We start from the raw sequence: 25,802 nt of genomic DNA on the forward strand, positions 1-25,802 counted from the left end.
GAACCTTTAATCAAATAAACTCTGATAATTTGCTTCTATTTGATTTTTCTCCTCTTCCTCTTTTTGTCTAATCTTCTCTTTCTTTACCTCAATCAATTTTGCAACTTCATTCACCAATTTGGTCAAAGGTTTTACATACTGTTCCTCTTGTTTTGCAATATCTTCTTCTTGTTTTTTAAATCTCTCAAGTAACTCCTCCTTTTCTTTCTGAACTTTCAATAATTGATCTGCAATAACTTTTGAATTATTTTCTTCCATGTCTTTCATAGTTTTTAAAAACTTTGTCGAATTTTGCATATCCTTATCATTAGTATCACAGTCTTGTTTAGCGTTAATAAAAATTTGCTTCTTTAACTGATCCAATTTGAAAATCTGGAATTCTAAAACAGGTGATTTGAACGTAGTAACTTGTGGTGTTGACTCAGGTTTTGGATCAAGATCAAACATATCATGCAAATCCATGCCACATATATCAAGCTCAGGAGCCATTGAAGGTGTTTCCTTGGTCTTTGACTCGTCCAATTCTTTCTTAATGACCAATGATTTTTTTTGAATAGAAGCAAGAGCTTTTTTGAATACAGGAGAGACGCTTTTGTCTGTATCACCTTTTCTTGTACGCTTTTTCGCATTGTCTCTCAATTTATCTTGCGCTTCTTTATACATAACTTCCTGCAAATCGTTGCCATTATCATCAATCCAATCCAAATCATCTTTCTCATCATCCTGATCTGAATGTTCTGATTCGCTGTCACTACTGTCACCTTGAATTTGTGAAGCCAATGATTGTTTTTTGTTGGAGTGAGCAGAAATCTCTTTTTCAATCTCGTTAACAATCCATTTCTTGTTTTCTTGAATGAAAGTATCAAAAAAATCTTTCACACGTTTGTCATCTTTTGGGGCGTTGCATGTTGCTGGTAAACCATCTTTGTATTTTCTTGAACCTTTAGCAGTAGGAAATGTGAAATTTGTATTTTTTTTTGTTTCTAATTGGAGCTTCTTGAAAACTTTGCTTGCTGCTTTTGAATTTGTCATTCCATGAGAATAGAGCTCATTTGAACAAATAGGTAATGTGGTTGCGAGTATTTCGCAAAAACGATCAAACGTGTTCCACTTTGTTTTGTCTTTGCCCATTTTTTTTCAGTGAGAAAACCGTTGTTATTGTTTTTTGACGTTGACACAATCGCACAAAAAACAAGACGACTTAAAAAACAAGAGGCCGTTGAGTTTTTTTTATTCCGAAACAAATCAATGTCGTTCAATTCAACATTTTCGATATGAGAACATTAAACAATTCAACATAATCGAGCAGAATTGATTTTCTCAACAATTTCTTATCAATTTTGCTCGAAAAAATCGATTTCCACATGGTAAAAGCAACGCAACATCGATTCACAAACGATGAAAGACGAGTTTTCAAACAAAAAACAGGTGTCCAAATATCTCAAAAACTAAGACCATATATCCAAGGTCAAAAATTAGCCCCAGAACAAATTGAGTTCATTAAATTGGTGTGTGGAAAGTATGGAGATAAACCAAAGGTCTTGCAACAAATTTTACCTTTCGCACCTTCAACGATTTACAAATATTGCAATGAAATACAAAAAGAAAAAGCTCTCGGAAGGCCTCCACATTCAGGTAAATCAACCCACCTCTCTGTGTTAAGATTTATTGATATCATATTCAGTGAATATAATACTGTTAATTATGCAGAAGTACGTCAAATAGTTAAAGATTATCTTGATGTTTCAATTTCCGTATCTCAGCTCTCCAAAATAACGACAAAATATTTGTTCAGGACATATAAGAAATGTGAAAAAGTATCAGTATATCGAAAAAGCCCAAGAGTACAATCTCAAAGAACTGTGTACAGGCGAACTATTCGAACCTACAAAACAAGAATCATGTTTTTTATTGACGAATCGCATTTCTGTTATGACCATTTGATTAGAACAAGGGCTCACATCAAAATTGGCAACACTTGTCAAAACAGTGCGCACAGAGTGAGTGGAAAACGTTTTTCATTATTGGCATGCATTAACGAGAGAGGAGGTTTGGTTTACTGGGAACTTGTCGATACAACTAACAAAGCAATTGATGCTGATCGATTTAATATATTTCTGACAACATTGAGCAAATTGATCCCAAAAGATTGTATTTTAGTTCTTGACAACGCATCCATTCATAAGGAAAAAGAAGTTCATAGTATAATGAATGGCCAAGGTATTAGTGTGTTTTGGCAAAGCCCATACTCTCCTGACTTCAATCCCATTGAATTGCTTTTCGGATGGATGAAAACACAGTTGAAAAACTATGAACATTCGGTTGACTCTCTCGAAGAGATAATGGAGCAGGTGTTTGATCAAGTTACACCCAAGTTAATCAAATCGTTTGTTCATCATTGCAAGGAAATCTGGCATGATGAGACAAAAACTTAATAAATTTCGAGTTTGATCGAAATCGATTTTGAAGGATTTCGATGTTAATCAACATCAAGTCAAAACGACAACGCATCAATGTCGCTCATTTCGATCTCGAAAAAAATCGCGAAAAAATCGTCGATTTTTTATTCGCACTTTTTCGAAAATCACAATACACTCCTCAAGTTTCTCCCTTCATGGGATACATGCCCTCTGTGCATCATGATCATCAGCAACCAACAACGAATATTCATGACGATGAACATCATCACGATGATTCCATGCTTGAATTAAAAGATTATGATCAGAACGTACCTTCAAATTTCGCTGTGGTTTCAGGAAATGGACTTCAACAGACGGGCAATCCATCCAAAGAGAATGTGGTCTCAACAGCTACACCACCAACCATGATGCCACATCAACCCTCCCTTGTCCAGTACTACCCTCCGCAATCACAACTACCATCACAACATCCAGAAGCATATCCAATGAACAATCCCCAAATCATGATGATGCCTCATCCCACTTCTAACAATTATATCATGAATCATGGTCATGTCATGACCACTGCCATTCAACTTCAACATTCATACAATCCCGAAATAATGACTTCAAAATATTCTACTTGGACACGCGTCGTTTTAGCTTTTGCAATTCTATTGACAATTTATGGAGTGTTCCAATTGGCAACATTTTTCTTTGCAATTTATGCCACCAGCATGAAATACACCCAAGTTGAAGTATCTGTGTCATCTCTAGTTATGCAAGCCATCGCCACTGTGCTGATTCTTGTATCAGGCTCAATTGGAATTTATTCTACCATCACAAAGAATATCAAACGTAGAAAATATTCAACCATCGCTCATCTCATTTCCTTGGCGTAAGTGTTGTGTACAACATTTTCAGTGGTTTTATAATTTTGTAACGTTTGTTCATATATTTGAATTCATGTCACATTTTCTTTCATGCCAATCTTAATCATACATTTATGCTGGTGTATGCCAACATGAATGTGCACAATTCTTATTTTATGAAACTCATTTTCCACTGTAATGTTGAAAAATCATTGTCTCATTGAAGTTTGCTCATCCTCATTATGGCTATTGAAACAATCATTGCTCATGCTGAGCTCAAGCTTGATAATTTGCAATTTCCTGGAAAGGATTCAACCTCCATGTTGGCACTAACCATTTTTTCTGCTGTCTTGTCATTAATTTGTGTTTTGGCTTGTTGTGGATCCTGCCTCGGATGTCAAGCTTATCGCCTTACCATTATCAAGAGCATGACCGCGGTCAATGAGAATGGTAGAAGTGAAAGAACGCTCAATCCATCACAAGAAGGATTTGTGAGAATGAATGATGAAGAGCCTTAAACATTTAAGCGTCAAGAACTACCAACAACTCTTGTAAATACATTGCATTGCTTTGTATTTTTAATTATTGACATAATAAATTTACCATCGTAACAAGGTTGTTACGAAACACTGAACGCACTGTGGTGAAAGCCAAACAAAAAAAATGCCCAAGTCAACATCGTTGATGGAAAAGTGGACCAAGATGCTCAAGAGAAGAGTCGATAGGTGGTGGGGATTGGATCCTGAATTTAAACACTACCTCCCCGAACATCAGAAGGAATACCGTACACCATCACCTTCGTAAGTTTTGAGAGATGATTATTTTTGATAATTAATTCTATGATGTGATGGTTTATTATTCCTTTACCATGATGATGCTCGAATATTAAAATGGAATTTATCATCATGCGATGGAAATAATACTTGAATTCCTTGCTCTGTCATCCTATGCTCCAACGTAATACCATCTTATGTTTTGCAATTTAATTCTCCGACGCCTCTCAATGGAATAACAAAACTTGAATTCATTGGATTTTTCAATATGGTTACGACAAACGCAACACAACAACTACCTCCTCTCAATTAATTTTACTTCATCAGATCTCAGGAGGATGCTACCATTCCTCGCCAAGCGTTCATCAAGAACTTCCACATTAAATATTATCAACAAGATTTCCGTAGAGGGGCTGGATGGAACCCAGAACATATTGACACTATTGTTTATAGACAAGAAGTGATAGAGAATGCCCAAAAGGGAAATTTAAAGTTAATGCCAGGTCAACCTGTTGGACCTTTTTACGGAATGGATATGGACAAGAAGGCTGCTTACGTAATTGATGAGAGAGAAATTAAGCAAGTCTATACATACAATGTGGATCGTCAAATTTTCAAACCAGAAAGTGCCAAATCGCATGATCAAATTGCTGCTGAAAATGAGGCACAAAAGCTCTATGCCAACGCCCAAAAAGTTGATTTTGTTGGAAAGAAGTAATTTCATTAGTGTAATTTCAAAAATTGATACGAACTTGGAAATTTTCATGCTATTGGTTTAATTTTAACATTTAGATATGAACGAGAATAAATTCTTATTTATCAAAATTTTAATTCCAGATAATTATTTATTACTTCTTCTTGTCAACCTGCATATTTCTAGTGGCTTTTGGTAAGGTCACCGTCATTCCTTCCAATTCTTTGGTGACAAAGACTTGACAACCCAATCTAGAATTGTGAGCCAGTCCGTACGCCAAATCCAGCATGTCTTCTTCCTCTTCTTCTGGCTCTCCACACTTGTCGAAATATTCATCTTGAATGTATACATGACAAGTAGAACAAGCAAGAGAGGCCTCACAGGCACCTTCTAAATCAATATCATTGGCATGAGCTACCGCCAATAAATGTTCCCCGATTGGGGCCTTTACTGTTTTCTTGATATTGTTCTTGGGGTCAACAAATGTAATGTTGACAGTCCTATATGTGTTGTTTTAAATTCAGATTTTGATTGGGTAATGAATGGCCATTATCCAATGAAATTCGGAAATGAATACAAAATACACAACCGTATCAAACGAATGAGTATGTTCATTATTTTAAAATAACGATATGAACACTTGAATATACTACGATACATACTCGGAGTTTGGATTTTTATATCCAACACTCATACATTTTAAATTTGATGAGAATTCTCGCATACTAAAATAATTTTTCATCATCTCCACATTAAAATTCCTAGAGGCACTCCACATTTCATGGCTACTCATAACGATGACCTTTCGAGCAATACCACTCGTACTCAAGGTGGTGCTGGAACGAAGTAAAATTGTGTTGAACATTTTTTTTGTCGGATCCGATTAAAATCAAGCGAGCATGCTTTTCAAATCTTTCGCACTTTATGGAGGATGAAACACTTGCGCAATACGATAACCTTGGACTTCCGAAAATTTAATTTGAAATAGCTGTTAGCAATTATTACATGAATACGAGATGGGATGGTCATTCACAATTTCACATTTTAGAGTAGTTAAAGCGTGCTTTAGCAACCCTTCCTCCGATTTCGAAATTAAAAATGCCAACAATCGAAGAAGTTGTTGAAGACAACACAACCGAAACCACACCACACAACCAATCAGGTCAAAGTGCAGAGGAAACCCCAGAAAAACAAGCACACGACATGGAAGAGGATGATGATGATGATAACGATGAGGATTATGAAGATGAAGAAGAAGAAGATCAAAATGATGATGATGAAAAAGATCAAGAGGATGATGAGCATGAAGATGAGAAAGCAGCCTTTGATCCAACTGTCTTTATGCAAGACGTTGCACCTCTCGGAGAAACTATTCAAGAATTAGTCATGACCAAAGAAAATTTCATTCCTCACCTCAAGGAACAACTCGAAAAGACAAATAGTATACTCAAAAACAAACAATTCTACTCTGAAGAGGTTGAACGAACCTTGTATTGTGTCGGTGATGAAATGTGTGGCTTGCTCAAAAATGTAGGCGTTGAATTGACTGCAACCAACGATTGTTTTGCTCCTCATTTCAAATTTACGAGAATAATGGATGAGTGCCTAACTACCACTGGAGTTCTTGTAAATTTACTTGAGTTATGTAGCTTGCCATGGAATTCCTTGATGTTGTATCGAATTAACGAAAAGAATTCAAAGATTACCATTGAAAGAGTGAGACAAAAAGTTGTCTTTCCAGTTTTTGTGGTTGCCAACTCTGTGAAGGGAAAAATAGAGTTTGATGAATTCTGTAAGGAGGTCATGAAACACTCTCGTGAGCAAGGATATTTCGATTTAACTCTTGCTGATAGCATTATCAAGGAAAATGAGAACAACTCTTCTGCTATTAACTGGCGTGAAAAGAGTAAGGAAGTTTTCAAGTTGCACTTGCTTCCATCCAGTGAAACACTCACAGATGATGAAAATGAAAAGTGGCATCAATATTTTGTCTCAAGAACTAGTGCTCAAAAAGAACACAATTCTTTGATTGAAACAGAAGATCCAGAACAAGGAGAATATATTTGTAGGAACATGATGAGAGCATTGAAAAACGCACTTCGTGGGGACAATATTACACCAAATGTTGCCGGAGATTTCGGAGCTCAACTTGTCATCAAGTCCAAAGACGCAGGCTATATGGACTTTGCAGCATTGCAAGATTTGACAACAGAAGTGAGACTATATTCGACTCATTCTTATCAATGCCTTGATCTACGTTATTCCTATTATCACAAAACAAGATATTATTCTCATGATTACTTTGCCAAACTGGAATATAGAATTCTTCCTCTTGCAGTGGACAGTAATGCAACAGAAGAAAAGGACAAGAAAAAAAAGAATGATGAAAATCCTTGGTTGATTTTCTTTGAAAATTATTTGGATGAGCAAGATCAATTCCAACTCGAAGATTGGATCATTGTAGAGAAGAGAAAATTCTTGTTCACATTGAAACATTTACAAATTGTTAAGAAAGCCATTCTTTCCAATGACCCTGATTCTCCATATTCAAAAGTTTCTGATATTCAATTATTGAACACCATGTATAATGCAAGTGGCGCCACAAATGGCGAAGACTCACTTCAAGAAGGAGATTGGGTCGGTTATCGAATGAGACAACTTTGTGGATGTCCCTCTAAGAAAGATTACGAATTTGAGGAAATTGACTTTGATAAGGTCATTGAAGACCATCTCAAAGAAATCAGAGAACGCCGTGAAGAAGAAGAAGATGAGGAAGATGAGGAAGATGAGGAAGATGAGGAAGGAGATGAAGACGACGACGATGAATACTATGATGAAGAGGATGAAGAGGACGAAGATTTCAAACGAGGTTATGCCGATGCTCAAGCAGGCTTTGACACGTTTTTGAGAAATTTGGCTGGACAACGAGGAACAGGTAAACGAGGAGCTCAAGTACCACCAGGATGTGCTCAACAATAAGGATACTATGGCACAACCCTTACTTGCATTTTTCATCTACATGTTAAGAAGTTGAACTGTAGATGAGTGGAATGCATTTAAATACAAATTTGCATTTATAGATATGGATAGCTGCTCCAGATACTGTTTCTAATTTTGAATGTTACGATATTCTGTCCTTGTGCAATGGACATGCACAAACTATCGGTGTTTCCAAAACAGAGGTAGCATCTTGATGGTTGTTGCAAGAGTTGGTTTCGAATGTAAACAGTAGTACCTTATTACAGAGATACACTTCACCGTTTCATGTATCTCTGTTGTTTTGCAGAGATGGTTTCGGTTCCAATAACAACATCTAAATAGACCAAATATTTGTGTTTTGCAAAGTGAAATAGCCAAAAGCAATCACAACATGTCATCTCAGTAGATTGTTGTATTTCCACGGTTATGGCCAAGGATAAACCAAAACCGAAACGAAATCTTGAAACCTCAGTCAAACTACAACCATCACTACCAATGATTGGTGTTTTGTCCATGTGGTTATCCTTTCACCAAATTTCACTATTTTGACCTAGTTTGATGCAAAATACAACAACGAAAGTCAGCAACATGCTCACAAGGTCCTTTCGAACTCGTCGAATCCACCTCCTCACATGTCCACACCAACAACATGCTCGAATCATGACTACTGTAATCGTTGGTTTTACTCACATGTAAAACACAAACTCACAGGGTATCGTCATCCCAAATCCACACATTTCATGTATTTCCAAAATACCGATCCGACATTGACACAATGGCCCAGAAGCGGCTAACAGTGGACGAAATCTCAAACCGTTGACTTGAAGCGCCCAACACGAATTTCAACGAGAGAGATTTATTTGACCAAGATGACAAAAGCTGCTCTCTCATTCTCCTTTCCAAATGCAACATGAATTTTGTGTTGGTGCTGCTCACCAAAAAAACAAATCTCGTGACACAACGACGAAGACTTTTTGTGATAACGACAGCATTTACGAGTACCTCGAGTTGGAACTGTGTTTTATTGTCGCTCCTTGAAACATTTTGATTAGGTCATCTACTTTGTCGACAACGACTACTGCTGCGGCTACATCATCCTATTCTTTGAATTGCAATACGAACATCTAGTTGGAGTTATATTAGCATTCTCATTAACTATATCCATTGCTTCATCTCCCATCATTTACTCCTTTCATATTTTCTGCTCGTTCTTGTCTTGATCCCTTCCTTGAAAACTCTTTTTGGGCCTTGTGATTATTGATCCATCCAATCCCTGTACATTTTACAACTCCCAATAATAATAATATTATTGAACAGACAAAACAGCGAGTGTATTTCTATCGACATAGATCAAAAACAGTCCTAGAAAACAAATCCACAACAACATCATCTTGATTTTCTCAAGAGATTTACCATTATCCAAAACACTCTCTTGGTCGATTGGATTCAATGTCATCTTCTTCATTGCTATCCAACCACACCATGGATCATACAACAACTACCAACAACATGAATCACAACACCACTTCATACATTGTCTTGCAAGAAGCAAGTTTGGATAGTCTGTGTCCAATCCTTTCCTTCAACAATTTTGATTCCCTAGTCCTCAACACTGCACATCAACAACAACAACTATCGAATATACATAACAACAACAACTCTCACTATGATCACATCACTACCCATCCACTGGATGAATTGATATCATCTGTTGCTGCTGCTGCTTCTTCCCAACATTATCCTACTGTCCAAAATTGTATGATTGCGAGCTCCTGTGATCCAGCAGCCACAATAAGCAATTCATGGCAACAAGCATCCGTAGCCATACAACCATTCTCTGATCTTGGAGATACAACAACAACGCAATCTTTGTCATCCTATTCATGTTCTCAGCAACAGTTCTTGATGAATGGTTGTTGTCCCAATCCAACAACAACAACAAGTCCAACAAATTGCAACAACAACTCAATGCCTTTCCTTCCTTTCAATCATCACCAACAATATCCACAACAACAACACTCATTCCTCAGCAATCTACAACAACAACATACAAACCCCTATCTCCTTTTGCAGAGCAGGCATGAAGCAATGACTGTACCGCAAAATGTCATCAATCAGAATGACTTGGATGATTTTCACTTCCTTTCCACAGAAGACACCAATCAGATCAACAACAACATCTCGGTATTAGATTGTGGTGTCTCTTCAAATCACCAAGTTTCAGATGACAATGATTTCTTGACTATTTTGGGATATTTGGAAGGAAATGATCAAAGTGGTGCTCATTCAACCTCGATAGCAACTGTAAATAACATTCTCTTCTCATTGGCACATCAGAACAACAACAATAGTTTGATTCCACACTCTGCATTCCACCATGAAGAGCACCCCAAAGACCAATCCATCCCCGTGACAAGTGCTGCTTCTTCTTCTCATAGTGAAACCTCATCGAGTGTGAGTAGCAGTAATGGTGAAGTAACTTCTCCAATTTCTCAATCCCGGTCGAGTAAAACCTCATCGACTCATTCCAATGTCATGTTGCCACAAGGAACAACAGCCTCTAATAAGGATGGACCTAAAATGTATGTCCTCAATCATGATGTCCAAGTGGAAGATGAGACGACTGATTCCAAACGATCCATCATGACTCGTTGGTTTCATTCCTTAATGAATTCCTTAAATGAAAGTCATGAGTGGTTGAATAATGAAGCCGAGGGTGGTAGTAACCTTTTGGAAATGACTTGTGAACCTAATGGTTTCACTGAAAACAATGGCACTTGTCGTCCACGGGGTTCCAAATTCTCTGTCTTTGTCAATGATTGTATCAATATTAACATGACAAGTATTATGAAGAGAATTCAAATGGTGTGCTCAACGAAAAATCAAAGAACAAGCCACAACCATAACAACACAACTCCTCATGAGGACTTGGAATCGAAACCCCTCCATGAAATCTTTATTGAGGAATGTCGAGTCGAGTTGTGCTCCTATTTAGATGAAGACGATTCCTCTGAGGCCATCATGGTTGAAACTTCCGAAAAACTCTCCTCCGTAGTATTGGGTTCTAATCTCCAACAACAGCAGGCAGAAGATTTCGAATTCTCCATGTACAACCCTGCAGTGGTCCTGCAATTACTCATCAAACGTGATAATAACAATAAGCGAAGTGCTGCCTCAAGAAAGAATAGTATTGCGAGTAATAACACCTCGTCTGCCTCCTCCCTCGATAAGAAGGGAAGAAAACGAAAAAAAACGGACGGTGGTGCCTCCAAGAAGGTTTGCTTTGTCCGTTTGATTCTTCAATCCAATCATAGTGATGATGATGATGATGGAGAGGACGTGATCGTATTGGCAAAAAGTGATAACTTTTGGGCTCGTTCTAAAACCAGGCAAGAGATGGAGAGAAAGAAAGATCGTGCCTTGGCTCAGAAACGTAAAAAGTCTCTGGAGAATGTTTCCCTTAATGGCAGCAATGTTACTCAACCTTCCAACTCGGAAGCATCCTCCTCTGATGATTTAAATGAAGAGGATTCTACAAATGTGGATGAGGAGGAACTTGCCAGTAAAAAGAAGAAGAGAAAGACAAAATCCAATAGTAGCTCAGCAAGAGAGAGTAATAATCTCAAAAAGACCTCTTCAAGAACGACAAACTCAAGAAGAAAGAGAAGTACTGCAAAAACATCATCCCCATCATTGACGAATTCAGCTGTTCCAAATTTTACCTATGACTCAACAATGGTGAAGGGTGGATTGAATTCAGCAAGCTATGGAATGGTTTTTGAGATGTAGACCACCCAACTCTCCTTGATCTCGACCAATAAACAATAACGATGTCTTTAATCATTCCCAAACGAGTTGCTTTGAAGACTTTGGTCGACAGTCACAACAACAGAAATCACAGCCCGCCAAAAGTCTTACGTTTTTTTTAAAAAAAATGATAACGGTTTCATCACCACCGAAACATAATCAAAATTCCAACAGCGCAACAAATGCAAGAAGTACCCGAAGAAGATCTCATCAGCAAAATGAAAAGTTGATGGAGAAGAAAAGTGAGGAAAAATATAAAGAAGCAAAACTGAAAATTGCAAAGAAATTATTTAAGGAAGCTGCAGAAGACCTTACAGAAGCCATCAATTTTAAACCACTTCCGAAATTTCATTTCTTGCGAGGAAATTGTTATAGACATACTCAAGATTATGATCGAGCAATATTGGATTATACGATCGCAATTGACACCCAAGAGGAGGCAGCATTCTATCTAGCGAGAGGAAAATGTTTCCGCACAATCGGCAAGATTAACAAGTCGATTGCCGACTTTGATCGAGGAATTGATGTTCTCTCGAAAGCACCACAAACCACAAATGCTTTACCCAATACTGCTTTGAACAACTCTCGCATTCAGTCTCTCGATACCTCAACCTTACTTCCTGTCTCAAATGCTGGTGGGGAAAATCAATCAGTTCTGTTTCAGCTCTTTGTTGACAGAGGATTAAGTTACTATGAAAAAGGAGATAAGAAAACTGCAATTGAAAACTTTGGAAAGGCTATTAATTTAAACATCACAAAGCAGCAAAATTTGTTCAAAGCCTATTTTCATCGAGGAAATACTTTGCGAGAGTGTGGAGAATTAGAAGCATCGATTGAGGACTTGACAAAGGCAGCAGATCTTGATCCCAAAAATGCAGCAGTGCACAACAATTTGGGCCTGAGTTTTTTCGAAAAGAGAAATTACCCTGGTGCAGAAAAAAGGTTTACACTAGCCATAGAGAATGATCCAATGAAGGCAATGTAAGTGTTTCAAAATTATCTTGCTTACTACAATAATTACGAATTAAGATATCACAACAATCGAGGATTAGCTTACTACAAGCTAAAAGCATATGAAAAAGCAATCGAAGATTTCACTTGCGCTTTAAACCTTGATCCAGAGGATGGAAATATCTATTTCAACAGAGGAAATACTTTGCTCGCAATGAAAAGGTATGAAGAGGCGTTGACAGATTTCAACCTTGCCATCAATAAGGTAGACACAGATGAAAATTACTTCCACTGCAAAGGAATTGCATATCAAGAAATGAATGACATTCCTCAGGCCATTCAAATGTTTAAAAAAGCTTTGGAAATTAATGAGAAAAGTGTTCAAAGCTTGTATCATCTTGGATTAATGTATCATATTAACAATCAATTATTTGAAGCTAAAAAACAATTTTCAAAGGCTCTGGAAATTGTTCATGACCACAGAATCTATGAAAGTCGAGGATTAGTGTATATGGATTTGTTATATTACGAGTTGGCCATTCAAGATTTTTCGGCAGCCATTCGTATTGTGCCAGAATCTCCTTCTAACTTTTTCCACAGAGGTAAATGTTTTCTCTGGCTAGAACGCTATACTGAGGCAGTGAACGACTTTAATACGGCATTCAAACAAGGATGTGATGACCCTCAAGTGTATAATGCTAGAGCTATGGCATATAAGCATCTCAAAAAGCATGACGAATCTATTGCTGATTTGACATCTGCTATCAAGCTCGATGAGAGAAATGTTGAATACTATTTCAACAGATCCCAATGTTATTTTGATTTGAAAAATCATAGACAAGCGTTAAAAGATTTAGACACCAGCATTGAAATTGAAAAAAACGAACCTAAATTATTCTACTTGAGAGGTTTGACCTATTATGAAATGAAAAATTACAAAAGTTCAATCAAGGATTTTAAGGCTGCATTACGATTGAAAAGTGGTCCACCATCATCAAGCTCTGTAAAAGTTGGAGAACCCACTTTTGGACATGATTGCTACTATCATATGGGACTCTGTTACTGTTTTCTTGAAAAGTATGAATACGCAGTGGAATCATTCACTCAAGCAATCGAAATGATATCTGCTAAGGAGAATACACATGTCAAGGACTCTTCATCTGCTCTAATGGTTGACGACGCTAATCTACATGCCTGTTATCATCATGAAAGGGCTAAGGCCTATCAAATTCTCGGAATGAATGAACGAGCCCTTGAAGATTTCACAGCTGTGATTCAGTTCCAGCCTGATAATGCATATGCCTATTTCAGAAGAGCTTTTGCTTGGAAAGCTCTTGAGAGGTTTGAAGAGGCGGCTGAAGACTTTGAAAAAGCAAAATCCCTGCAACCTAATAATCCTAACCTGGTGGTCAACTACAAGAAAATATATGATATTGCATATGTAGAGTTGAGTAAGCCTGGAGAGAACCAATATTGATTGTTCGGTGAATTAATCAAAATGAACATGTTAATCTGTATCAATTGATTGAATATATAAACTCTTTCATTGGATAATGCTTCACTGAATACCTTTCCAAAATTGTGAACTATTATCGGTCGCATCCACGAGATCCATCTATTCACACTTGTTTGAAAAAAGAGATCATTGTGATAATATTGCTTACCTTGGTACCACACATAATAATGGGAGTATCTGGAAAATATCTCTTGCATTCAGGAATCCACTAGACAAGTAAGTTCAGGTGAATTATTGAAAAAATAAAAACGCCACATACATAGTTAATTGCATCCTCAAACGTTGATTCGATGGTTAAATCAAAACAAATTACAAATGTCATGACTCCTAAATATTGTAATTTTCGTTTTTCTTCTTCTTTTGGAGATTTAATTCCCACAATATCCCACAACTCTTCCTTAACTTGTCGATCATTAATTTCTACATTAACAGGATGAACAGTTGTTTCTGTAGATGATGATACATTTTCTGGAAATGCTGTTTTTGAAAAACGATGAACCAAACATGTTTTACCAGTGGAAGGAGATCCAACAATAGCAATTTTAATTGCAAATTCGGGATCATCCAATAACTGCTCGATTTCTTGACTCATTCCATCTTTTAAAGGATGATGATGAGCAGCATTGGCATTTCAGCGGATCCGAATCATGACACACTTACCTTCATGCAACGATCGGCTTGCAAACATTTTTTTTTCTTGTTCGCTCGCACAAAGAGTGTGCCACTCTGGTTATTATTATTGCCATTCATTGTCAGGCACCAATCATCATCATTTAATGACTACTTTTTGAAAGTAGAGCATCTAATTGCAGAGCTCCATTTACATTGGTCGTTGAACTGTATCTGAATCGAACAAGCTTTGGACACTTTCCTTGTTCTGCAGCATGTAGGATGGTGTTGACATCATAAATACTCTGATTACACAAAATTGAAAGTTCTTCAAGGTGAGTGGTGATGAGTCCAGTAAAATCAATGGTGCATGATGGATCTACAAGGTAGGGAAGTATTGGCCTTTGAAGTGGTGGTGTAGATATTTGAGACACAAATTGGCATGTTGTAATGGACAACGATTTTAAATTAGGGAAGTGTTGTAAGAACCGATTCAGCATGGCATTTGTGACGTTTTTCACGCAATGTAATTGAAGCGTGTGAACATGTCTGTATGATTCTATCAATTCAAAAGTGTCGCTTTCCAATAATGATGTGTAATCTTGATTGAGAGTTATTTTGGAATAACTTGGGAATGTTTTCAAATACTTGTGGTCTAGACATGTGTTATTAAAATTCTGTAAATTCTTCAATGTTTTCAAATATCCATCAAGATCAAAATAATGAGTTAAAATATACAACTGAGGAATTCTAACTTGTTGTAAATTAGGGAATTGAGCTAATATTGGTTCCCAAAACCAAGAATTGGCGTGTTTGGGAGGAAATAAAATTTTTGGTTTTTGCTTTGGTGGTTGTTTTGGTTTTTGATAATCTTCAGGGAAATAACTATCATCTAATTGTTCCTCCTCCTCTTCTTCTGGTAACATTGGAATATAATAAAAGTGTGTGATTGACTTTCGAATCTGGTCATATATTTCACGATTAGTTCCCTGCATTAAATAAATAACACTTCGAATGTCAAGAAAGGAACAAATGGCAGTGGCCACAACACTCACAGCCACCTTGTCAAACAATCGAATTTTCACATTCGAACTAGTCGATTGCTTCTTCACTCCATACGCTAAATTTATCAGATCATCTCTCCACGAGGGATCGTTCGACCACTTAGATTTTTCATCGATGAATGGTGATATTGTTTGTTGAGTTGTCATGGATGATAATTCTGAGGAGGGGTTTGAGTGGTTGCTGGTGTTTTGGTTATTGTTGGGAGAAGATGAAACACTTCTCATACGATCTTTTCGCTTGCCTGATTTGCCTCTAGATACGAGGTGTTCCTCTTCATCTCCAATGAGATTCAGATCGGAATCTCCGTTATTACAAGTTGTGGATGATTGACCCATTTGAATGATTCAGTGATGAACAAGGCTGCTACTGCTGCTGCTGTTGTTTTTGAGATGATGGCAATGATGATGATGATTGAAAATACGTAACAATCAATTAGAAATTCTCAATAACTCTTATTATTGCCACTACTTTTCAATATTGAAAATCGAAATAGAGAAATAATAATATTCCAAAACAACGGAAGAAACAGAAATAATAATATTCTAAAACAAGGAGTTAGCTTGGGCGAAGTCCTGATCAAGAATTGGTGCAAATGATTAATTTGTTGTCTGATCTAATAGAATCAGTCGGATGATGTTTGGTGTTGGAGCCTTCGAAGTAAAGGGATGGCTCGTAGTGTCGATGTTTTTTTAATGTACGTGAAGAACTTGCAAGGTGACAATGAAATTCCTGCTTCCCACTTTTCGAACCAAAATTTCTGTCTTTAATCTTCTTCATCTCTTTGACTTTGGTGTTAATAATACCTGGATTTTTGTCTTGGGAAATGATCCCTACATACATTTCACTTTGAAAAACAATAATCAAAAAATAGCCTTTCGAGATGTTGTCGCATGGACAAAATCAATCTCACAAGCGAAAGTCACAACAAAACATCCAACAAAAGAACAAGGACTCTGATTTTTGGGAATTCATCAATGCTGTAAAACAGTCCATCACTCATGATGTTTCCATGTTAAAGGATTGCAGTGATCGGGATAATTTTCGTTCCGAGCCAAAGAAAGTAAAATTGAAAGACCATAGAAGCCAGCATTGGAGATCTGATGAGAATTCCAGTGTACCTTCGTCCGATAGCGATGATGATGAAGAGAGTTCTTACATTGAAAAGGCTATTACCAAGTTAAATCAAGCTACAGAGGCTTTTCTTCGGAATATCAAGGCGCCTGACCTGATGCAAAAGGCCATCGAAGAATTAGACAAGGCTTTCAAGAAAGATGAATGGGAGCGAATACTCTTTCAAAAAGTCATTGCATCACTTTCTAAAAGAACAGACAACGAAGACACAAATAGAGTCTTGCGAGTTGCCTACGATCTTCAAAAACGAAAATTGTTTCATGTATTACTACTTTTCCATCTTGTTGATTTATTCATGAAGGGATATCCTGAGGAGGAAAATATAACTGCCTCAAGTTTTATGGACTTACTTGTTGATAGAAAATTTGCTCACATTCAGTGGATGATCACTGCATCCTCAGTGTTAGTGTCGTGCAAAAACGACCAATTCAATTCTGACGAAATTAAGGAAATTATTGCTGCTATTGTTGAAGGCTACATTGACCAATGGATTTATCGTTTAGAGGTTCTAGACGAAAGTGATACTACCAAGATCGAGAAAAGAAAGAAGAAAAGAGCGTTTTACAATAGGGTGCTACCAAAACCAAAACTAGATGAGCTAAAGAGAGTATTACTCCCTGTGCAAGAAGCTGTGCAAGATTCCACAAACACCGTTAGCCAGGCCACCTTCAAATACAGAAAGCGAAAAGACCGGTACCAGAGGACAATCAAATTTGTGCAAAGAAAATCTGCTTTTGAAGTACATGAGGTGGTTATTCGGTTGCACTACACCAAACATCTATTAAGGAACTATGTTAGTTCCAAAATGGAAATAGATGAGCTGGCATTTATAGAAGAGGCCAGGTCATGCATCTACAAGTTTAATTTCACCATCGAAAAATCTTCTTGGAATCGTTCAGCCCTTAACGAATATTTGGAGAAGAAGAACATGAACAAGGTTAGGTTTCGCGAGGAACTTGTTGACGTGGACGGTAAAGATGAAGTAATATTTTCAACTCGACACGCTTCAAACATTGATCGACACGCTTCAGACATTGATATCCGATTGGACAGTTCAGATCCGAGAAATCTATGGATGGAGTTTAAGTTTCCACGCCAATTTAGATTCACGACGGCTCATATTGAGACGACAATCGATGCAGAGGATGACTCTCTACTGAGAGACCTTTTCGGCCTTACTACCAAACACGTATATCAGACTTCTGAGGTTGACAACTACGAGTCGTATTCTCGATCTGAGCTCTGGAATTATGAAACGAAACGTGTGGATCACAATATCGTAAAACAGAATGCATTTTACACTCCAGAAGAACAAGACAACTATTTCGATAGAGATTTAGTTAGCTATCCGATTACATCAGTTGTTGGCACCAACAAACTGCCCATAGGAATTGAATTTAGAGGACGACGCATGAAAACTAATAATCTACACGGATCTTATGGAACAATACTTTAGCCGAATTGCTGTACAATGACCAAATGCAGCAAATTGCTTGAGCTTGGAATTCGATGTTACAGAAAGAAATTATGATATTGGTAAAAATGGGAGGTTATGGCAATTACCTGAAAGTCAAACAAAAACATTTCCTTTATCTTACACTAGGTTTTTCTATTTTGAAATATGCAGGAAATAACCGCCAACATTCGAAGGTACACCCAAACAAATTATCACAAACAAATCTACCAATCCAATCGAGAACATTGATCAAAGAGATTGTCGATTGAACCCATGATGAATCCATGTCGAACGGTCAACAACATTCTCCCTCTTGTAAACCGTTTCGTCATTGAATGTTTTGTGGTAATATCACTGCTATCATTTAGCAATCAATTCGATTATAATTATTTAATACTTGATCACAAGACGGTTACTACATTCCACCGCGCAAAGCATGACAAGAAAATCAAGCAAGTTATTTGGATGATCGTCATTGGATTACTCAGTTATGAATTTATTGTCCATTACAAAACATACACTCTCCCTATTGTTAGAGCCGAACCACCCCCTATGTCTCCCATTCTCGCTGAGGATCTTAAAAAACGAAACCGTCAAAAGTCATTAGAATTGAAGGAAGGGATATCTCAAGGTCAATCTGGCTGTTTAGTGGCTAACATTAAGTGTAATTCTCCTAAAAAGGTTTATTTAATTCATCATGATTGGCTTGGAACGTATGTATTCATTACACTACAACAGTACTTTTCTCACACAATTTCCAAAGACATGTAAATGTGTATGTGGCTAAAATATTGTTGGAAGAGAAAATGGGCTATTGTGTTGAAATAGTTGATCTTCCGGTAAATAAGGGGCTAGAAGAAATGGCAAAAAGAGGAGATAAGGAAGCGTATGCCATTCTCGAATACTGGTCGCTATCACGAAAATATCAGTACATGTAAGTTTCTTAGCCCTCTACCAAAAGACGTTTGACATTACCATTTGTTACAACAATAGACAATACGTTCAAAATGATAAAACCATTGTGGATGCAGGCAACCTTGGTGTGTATGGAAAGCAAGGGTGGTTCATTCTCTCTTTTATGACTGATCAATATCCTGGTATTGATGTCTACAGAGAATATCGTACTGACACAGCTGCCAAATATTTAGCTGTAAATTCTTCTTCAACCTTAGGCAGATTGATAGGACCTTCTAGAACATGGATTTCATTTGATCAACAAATCATCAACAATTTGAAACTGAAACTCTATGTCGAATATACGCCAAGCATTGATCCAGAGGCATCCATTGTTAACAAAATTCGAGAGGCAAACAACAAGAAAAAACCAGCTCTGTTTTATTTTTGGTATCCTCATTATTTGTTTGCCTTAATTGGAATTAAGGATGTATATTTACCAGGTTATTCAGACACTTGCTGGACAACCTATAACCAACAAAATGGTTTGATAGATTGTGATTATCCAACAGAAATACTAAAAAAGTAAGGCATCGAATTACATTTATAACGTATCAATTTATCAAACGACTATTCTAATGAAAACAAAGACTAATCTCTCCAATAGCCGCACAAGACGACCGCTTACTTTATTTCTTCAATAGATTTGCCTATGACACCAAAGATCAAATCGGCAAGTACCTTTTATTATTGTTAAACAAGTCTTTGTTCATCTAAACATGTGAAATATCAACTCTAGAAATAATGGGAGATATTGTAAAGAAAAACATGTCTGTGTGGGACGCTTCATGTAAATGGATCAAAAATAACACCAACATTGTGAAATATTGGATTCCGATGTTTGAACCACAACAAAATGCAATTATTATTGGGCTTATTGTTTCATCTGTAACAGCTCTATTGGTTATTATTTGCTTTCTATTTCTTATTGTGATGGTATCCGTTTTAATGCACAGGAAAAAGGTTAGACAACAATTACTGAGATATGCCCCTAAAACCTTGCCGATCACCGTCGTTTTCACAGACATTCAAAACTCAACATTGCTTTGGAATATATTTCCGGACAAGATGAAAACAGCTCTTGAAATTCACAATCTCATCATTCGAGTGAATATTGCAAAATACAAAGGATATGAATGCAAAACTCAAGGAGATTCTTTCATGATTGCATTTGACAATCCTGCAATGGCACTTGGATTTTGCTTGAACGTTCAAAAGGATTTATTGCTTGCCAATTGGCCACTAGAAATGCTTAATCATTCAGACACGATGGAAGTGAAGTGCGAAGAACAGCTCATTCATAGAGGTATGTAATTTATACTCATGAACTGCTCATAATTACGAGCAATTATTTTATGAAAAACAGGTCCTCGTGTTCGAATGGGGATTCATACAGGCAGTGATTGTGAAATTCATTTGGATAAAACAACTCAACGAATGGATTATATTGGAAATACTGTGAATAAGGCTAGCAAAATAGAAAGCATTGCTGAAGGAGGAAGGATTTATTGCTCGGAAGAGTTTGTTGAAGCTATCAACCACCAAGTAGCTCATCAACTCATCACAATGGAAAAAGAAGCTGATTTGATGCTAGAAAACATTGTAAACAAGAATATTCAATTTCAACCTTTGGGGTTAGAAGAATTAAGTGGTTTGGAGGGGCTTCATTCCATTTACTGGGTCATGGACATGAAATCTAGAAGGTATATTTACCTTCAGCAATTAGAGCTCTCTACCATTCATATTAACACCGATTTTCGATACATTGATGAACTGAAACACTATCTCTATGATCCAACATCTCTCGACGACAAAATCAAAAGCAACCTAATGTTTGAAATTTTTACTATCATCAATAACGGATACTTTGACATCCCATCAAGCACGACAGAGTTCGAAGGTTTTTTATTTTCAATTGTGTTTCATTACGTTTTCGAACGGCTGAAAGAAGAGAACGAATATTATTGAGATTGGCAATGGCGATGTGGTTGAATCTATTTTACAGTTTTTCCAACAACCTCGTAGGATGACAGAGACAACCCTTTATGAGTAAGTTCATAAATATGGCTTGATTGTTTTTGGTAATTTTCCTTTTGGTTTCCTATGTCATCTGACCTTACTTTATTCAGTGGCACGAATTACTCATACGAATTGGTGAGCAACACTTGTTGTTTTTTAGCATTTATTTGCTCCTTCCAATATGGTTTTGTTGTTAAAAAACAAACTTCAAGTTGAACACTCGAACGCTCGGCTCATGTTTCATCTCAGGTTCAGATGAGCAATATTAACAGCTGTTACTACTCGTTTAACATCATCCTTCAATATTTAATTCGGCTCATACAGGGTAGCACCAGTTTGTTTAACACCATTTCCGATTTAATTTTCTCCACTCGAGAGAAATTTAACAATTTAAGATGCCAATTTACTGTTTCTCATGTCACAACAATTAATAAGGTGATGATGTGGCTTGCGCTTGTCTTTGTGTGTACTTTTGTGATTGGGAATTTGATCGTGATGAATGCGATCGACATTGGACTTGCGATGCATGTGCGTGCAGAACCTCCCACAATGTCTCCACGATTTGCAGATATGATTAGTAGCAGACAACGAAGGAATGAAAAGTCATATCGTTCCGAAGCAGGTTGCTTAGTATCTCAAGTTAGATGCGACTCTTCACAGACGGTCAATTTAATCAAATTTGATTGGCTCTCTTCTGAAATCAGTGCTGAATTAGCAAAAATTGTGTTGGAAGAAGAACTTGGGATTTGTGCTGAAATTGTGACTCTGGGAAATGTCACATATGCGTTGGATGAAATGGCTAGAAATGGAGACCAAACTCACTACGTAATGCTTGAGTTTTGGCGTCAAACACGTAAATCCTTGTATTAGTAAGTACGACAACCATGTCTCATAATAATTGACAATTTCAACACATAAGCGAATATGTGGAACAACAAAAAACAGTTGTTGATGCAGGCTCTCTTGGACTTTATGGAAAAGCTGGATGGTTTGTATTTTCCTTCATGACTCGAGAATATCCAGGAATTGATGTATATCGAGAATATCGTACAGACAGAGCTGTTCGGTATTTAGCTGCCAATTCTTCAGCAACTATGGGACGTTTTCTAGGACCTGCCAAGACTTGGCTTTCGTTGGATGCACAAATAATCAACAACTTAAAGTTAAAACTGCAAATAGAGTATGCAAATGACAAAAATACAGAAGACCATATTGTCACCAGAATTGAAAGAGCTTTTTTAGAACGAAAACCATCTCTATTTTATTTCTGGACACCCCACTTTCTGTTCAGTGCAATTAATTTAGATCCTGTCTATTTACCTGGGTACAGCGAGAGTTGTTGGACTGAATACAATCAACAACATGGCTTAATAGATTGTGATTATCCTGCAGATCTATTAACAAAACTCACAAGTAGAAGTGTGCACAAAGATGGACGTCTCAATCAATTTTTCCGACTATTTTCATTTCAATCACAACAAGACATTATTGACATTATGGAGGATGTCGCATACAGTAACATGAGCTCATTCGCTGCCTCTTGTAAGTGGATTAAGAACAATACAGCCCTTGTCAAGTCGTGGCTGCCAGAAAACATGTCAAAAGAAAGTGTAGCCTTAATAGGAACCGTTGTGGGTTCTGTCACCATTCTCATTTTTGTATTTGGATTGATCTTTGTGATTGGTTTAATTTTTTGCTGCATGTATCGAAGAAAGTTGAGAAAGCACGCGTTAAGGTATGCCCCCAAAACCTTACCCGTGACTGTTGTATTTACAGATATTCAAAACTCAACGTTACTTTGGAGTACATGTCCTGACAAGATGAAACACGTGTTAGAAATTCATAATCTCATCATGCGAGTGAATATTGAAAAATACCAAGGGTATGAATGTAAAACTCAAGGAGATTCCTTTATGGTGGCTTTTGAGAGTCCGTTAATGGCGCTTGGATTTTGCTTGAGTGTTCAACGAGATTTATTGCTTGCGAATTGGCCACTCGAAATGTTGGATTACGAAGACATGAGAGAAGTCAAATGGGAAGAAAAGCTCATCTATCGTGGTCCTCGTGTGAGGATGGGAGTTCATACTGGTAGTGATTGTGAAATTCACAAGGACAAAACCACAAAAAGATTTGACTATATTGGAAACTCGATTAACAAGGCAAGCAAAGTTGAGAGCATTTCAGTGGGAGGAAGAGTGTATTGCTCGGAAGAGTTTATTGAGGCACTCAAGCAAACAGTATTGACACAACTCATGACTGTTAAACAGGATTCTGACACCATACTCAAAAAACTTGCAGAAAACGACATTCAATTTTTCAATGTTGATGAGGTTGACGATCAGGAAGTTTACTGGGTCATGGAATTCAGTTTTGATCGAACGCTTTTTATTCAACAATTCGAGCTAAAACTTGGTGTGGATAAGGAAGTTGCAGCAAAAATCCAACTCGGAGAAGACATGAAACGATTTATTTGTGACTCTGACTCATTCAGTCAAGAACAAAAGAGCAAACTTGTGTTTGATTTTATTACTGTTGTCAATCATGACAATATTCGCGACCGCATTGCACCGTGGAGTCTTGTTCCTGTCACTAATTTATTTAGTGTCGCTTATAATTATTTGACAAGAGGATGGACCCCCTTACCATCATCCTCAAACGTGGAAATTATTAACATTATTGAGCACAAAAATTTGTAATCAGAATCATGATACAACACGAACAAAACTTTATTTTCACATATTTCAAATGAGTAATTCAAACGTGAATGGCTCTGAAGGAACGGCATCGTCTCCAAAGGTTCCAACATGTGAACTCAGATCTTCAGATGCTGTTTTGAGCTTTTTAGTGATTGAGGCTGTTGAAATACTTTTGGTTTCATTACTCGTTGCTGCAGTGGAGGATGTGTCTTGATTGGTGTTTGCAGCAGAACTACTAGTATTGCTAGAACTGCCAGTGGAAGCAGACCCTGAATTGGCATTGTTGCTAGTACTGGAAGAAGTTGGCGAAGCAGAAGATTCAGCTTTGCTTGGATCGCTCTTGGTAGCCGCAGCAGCCACAGTTGCAGCAGGTGCATAATTCATTCCGGTAGCCACAGGATAATACTGTTGTTGAGGATAATAGTAACTATTAGGATATCCATAGCCGTAGTAAGCAGCGGGATATCCACCATAGGCTCCATAAGGAGCTCTAGCAGCATAGGGATAGTAAGCAGCAGCATTAGCGGCTGGATAGCCATAAGCAGGGTAAGGCTGAGCAGCACCAACAGCAGCTGTAGAAGCCACTGCAGCACCTGCTGCTGTTGCTGCTGGAGGAAGACCTGTACCATAGTATTGAGGAGAACCAACGGCTGCATTGTAGGTGGCCACAGGAGTGGTCTGAACATATTCACCACGTACTCCATAACCAACTTGTTCCAAAACTTCAATCTTTCGATAATATTCAACCACGACATTCAAGTAATAGAGAAAACCATTCCAGTTTTGAACTTTGGCTACTTCAACCACACGCTTCGAATACTCATAGACATTGACAATGTATTTACGGTACGCAGCTGGAGCAAAGGATCGATACTTGTACAGATATTTGGCGTGATTGGCCAAATTGTTGGCATACTTTTTAGCAATGTCATTGTAATTGGTTGGATCCTCAGGAGTGGCTCCACTACCTCCTGGTTGTAATTGCCTTAATTGCTTTTTATGAAGTTGCTCACCGTAATATTTGGAATTTTGCAAATCTTGATCCACCAAATTCTTGTAATACATGAAGGGATTGAAAAGGAGTCGAGAGGCTTGCTGTTGTTGTTGAGGAGAAGCAGCAATGGATGATCTCTCATCAGACGAGGACAGATCCGAATCAATCTTATCAACCACTCGTTGATGGCCACTACCACATGCAATAAAGTTCTCATATTCCACGTGGTCTTCATCAGAATCGTCGGTAATGATGGGAACATCATCCACGAACTCATCACGCTCTGCATTGATGATATCATCATAAATTTCTCGATCATTGTAATACTTGACTCGTTTGGATCGTTTAAGGCTTGCTGCAGTGGCTTGAGGGTTGTGGTTGGCATGGACAACTAGGTGTGTGGGAGGAGTGAACATCTCGAGCAAGAAGATTATGGATAACAGTAAGAGGACGACAACAAGAATAGCACTCCAGCCATTCTTGAATTTCCTTTCTATGTGTGGTGGTGATGGTAGTGCCTTCATGAATTTCGTTTTGCTTGTGTTTTAAACTTTTCTTTGGTTATCTGAATACAACATCTTTGATAACATAACCTACTCTTTAAAAGTACATCACTTTAAAAGTGAGTTTTCTGTAATCGATGAAAATGCATTGATAAATCATTGAAAATTGCAAATCTCTTCATTTGGTATTTTCTCATAATTAGTGTTTTTCAAAGTTTGGGTAATGAGTCCCACAAAGGCTCGTGCTTTGTTGTCTCGTGTTTTATTTCAACAGCACCTTGTAGTGTTCTCTCTCGATCAATGCGTTGATTTTGGATAATTATCGTTTATTTGTAGTAAGAGAGAGATCATTGGTGAGCCCTCATACTAATAGTTCACACACAT

General features: G+C 37.4%; 14 protein-coding genes across 14 annotated transcripts; 9 read left to right on the forward strand and 5 right to left on the reverse strand.

Moving 5' to 3' along the window:
* Positions 1–6: 6 nt before the first annotated feature.
* On the reverse strand, positions 7–1,131 carry C9374_007080 (uncharacterized protein; the record flags this gene model as incomplete). The annotated part of the gene is made up of 1 exon (XM_044697012.1): positions 7–1,131. The coding sequence occupies one exon, from the start codon at positions 1,129–1,131 to the stop codon at positions 7–9; it is 1,125 nt and encodes a 374-aa protein (XP_044555443.1).
* Positions 1,132–1,364: 233 nt separating this feature from the next.
* C9374_007081 (uncharacterized protein) lies at positions 1,365–2,435 on the forward strand (the record flags this gene model as incomplete). The annotated part of the gene is made up of 1 exon (XM_044697013.1): positions 1,365–2,435. The coding sequence occupies one exon, from the start codon at positions 1,365–1,367 to the stop codon at positions 2,433–2,435; it is 1,071 nt and encodes a 356-aa protein (XP_044555444.1).
* A 179-nt stretch (positions 2,436–2,614) lies between these two features.
* On the forward strand, positions 2,615–3,789 carry C9374_007082 (uncharacterized protein; the record flags this gene model as incomplete). Its single annotated transcript, XM_044697014.1, has 2 exons — positions 2,615–3,297; positions 3,498–3,789. The coding sequence occupies 2 exons, from the start codon at positions 2,615–2,617 to the stop codon at positions 3,787–3,789; spliced, it is 975 nt and encodes a 324-aa protein (XP_044555445.1).
* Positions 3,790–3,934: 145 nt separating this feature from the next.
* Positions 3,935–4,762, forward strand: C9374_007083 (uncharacterized protein; the record flags this gene model as incomplete). The annotated part of the gene is made up of 2 exons (XM_044697015.1): positions 3,935–4,071; positions 4,372–4,762. 2 exons carry the CDS (start codon positions 3,935–3,937, stop codon positions 4,760–4,762), a joined length of 528 nt encoding a protein of 175 aa, XP_044555446.1.
* A 130-nt stretch (positions 4,763–4,892) lies between these two features.
* Positions 4,893–5,603, reverse strand: C9374_007084 (uncharacterized protein; the record flags this gene model as incomplete). Its single annotated transcript, XM_044697016.1, has 2 exons — positions 4,893–5,238; positions 5,401–5,603. The coding sequence occupies 2 exons, from the start codon at positions 5,601–5,603 to the stop codon at positions 4,893–4,895; spliced, it is 549 nt and encodes a 182-aa protein (XP_044555447.1).
* A 233-nt stretch (positions 5,604–5,836) lies between these two features.
* Positions 5,837–7,717, forward strand: C9374_007085 (uncharacterized protein; the record flags this gene model as incomplete). Its single annotated transcript, XM_044697017.1, has 1 exon — positions 5,837–7,717. The coding sequence occupies one exon, from the start codon at positions 5,837–5,839 to the stop codon at positions 7,715–7,717; it is 1,881 nt and encodes a 626-aa protein (XP_044555448.1).
* A 1,449-nt stretch (positions 7,718–9,166) lies between these two features.
* C9374_007086 (uncharacterized protein) lies at positions 9,167–11,506 on the forward strand (the record flags this gene model as incomplete). Its single annotated transcript, XM_044697018.1, has 1 exon — positions 9,167–11,506. One exon carries the CDS (start codon positions 9,167–9,169, stop codon positions 11,504–11,506), a length of 2,340 nt encoding a protein of 779 aa, XP_044555449.1.
* A 145-nt stretch (positions 11,507–11,651) lies between these two features.
* Positions 11,652–13,952, forward strand: C9374_007087 (uncharacterized protein; the record flags this gene model as incomplete). Its single annotated transcript, XM_044697019.1, has 2 exons — positions 11,652–12,505; positions 12,554–13,952. 2 exons carry the CDS (start codon positions 11,652–11,654, stop codon positions 13,950–13,952), a joined length of 2,253 nt encoding a protein of 750 aa, XP_044555450.1.
* An 81-nt stretch (positions 13,953–14,033) lies between these two features.
* On the reverse strand, positions 14,034–14,679 carry C9374_007088 (uncharacterized protein; the record flags this gene model as incomplete). The annotated part of the gene is made up of 4 exons (XM_044697020.1): positions 14,034–14,090; positions 14,140–14,199; positions 14,251–14,588; positions 14,652–14,679. 4 exons carry the CDS (start codon positions 14,677–14,679, stop codon positions 14,034–14,036), a joined length of 483 nt encoding a protein of 160 aa, XP_044555451.1.
* Positions 14,680–14,764: 85 nt separating this feature from the next.
* C9374_007089 (uncharacterized protein) lies at positions 14,765–16,000 on the reverse strand (the record flags this gene model as incomplete). The annotated part of the gene is made up of 1 exon (XM_044697021.1): positions 14,765–16,000. One exon carries the CDS (start codon positions 15,998–16,000, stop codon positions 14,765–14,767), a length of 1,236 nt encoding a protein of 411 aa, XP_044555452.1.
* Positions 16,001–16,545: 545 nt separating this feature from the next.
* Positions 16,546–18,252, forward strand: C9374_007090 (uncharacterized protein; the record flags this gene model as incomplete). Its single annotated transcript, XM_044697023.1, has 1 exon — positions 16,546–18,252. The coding sequence occupies one exon, from the start codon at positions 16,546–16,548 to the stop codon at positions 18,250–18,252; it is 1,707 nt and encodes a 568-aa protein (XP_044555453.1).
* Positions 18,253–18,804: 552 nt separating this feature from the next.
* C9374_007091 (uncharacterized protein) lies at positions 18,805–21,174 on the forward strand (the record flags this gene model as incomplete). Its single annotated transcript, XM_044697024.1, has 6 exons — positions 18,805–18,965; positions 19,016–19,186; positions 19,246–19,731; positions 19,797–19,879; positions 19,946–20,512; positions 20,573–21,174. The coding sequence occupies 6 exons, from the start codon at positions 18,805–18,807 to the stop codon at positions 21,172–21,174; spliced, it is 2,070 nt and encodes a 689-aa protein (XP_044555454.1).
* Positions 21,175–21,774: 600 nt separating this feature from the next.
* Positions 21,775–23,921, forward strand: C9374_007092 (uncharacterized protein; the record flags this gene model as incomplete). The annotated part of the gene is made up of 2 exons (XM_044697025.1): positions 21,775–22,094; positions 22,145–23,921. The coding sequence occupies 2 exons, from the start codon at positions 21,775–21,777 to the stop codon at positions 23,919–23,921; spliced, it is 2,097 nt and encodes a 698-aa protein (XP_044555455.1).
* A 45-nt stretch (positions 23,922–23,966) lies between these two features.
* Positions 23,967–25,331, reverse strand: C9374_007093 (uncharacterized protein; the record flags this gene model as incomplete). The annotated part of the gene is made up of 1 exon (XM_044697026.1): positions 23,967–25,331. One exon carries the CDS (start codon positions 25,329–25,331, stop codon positions 23,967–23,969), a length of 1,365 nt encoding a protein of 454 aa, XP_044555456.1.
* Between the last annotated feature and the right edge of the window lie 471 nt (positions 25,332–25,802).

Source organism: Naegleria lovaniensis, assembly GCF_003324165.1.
Source record: "Naegleria lovaniensis strain ATCC 30569 chromosome Unknown tig002, whole genome shotgun sequence".
NCBI lineage: Eukaryota > Heterolobosea > Eutetramitea > Acrasida > Naegleriidae > Naegleria > Naegleria lovaniensis.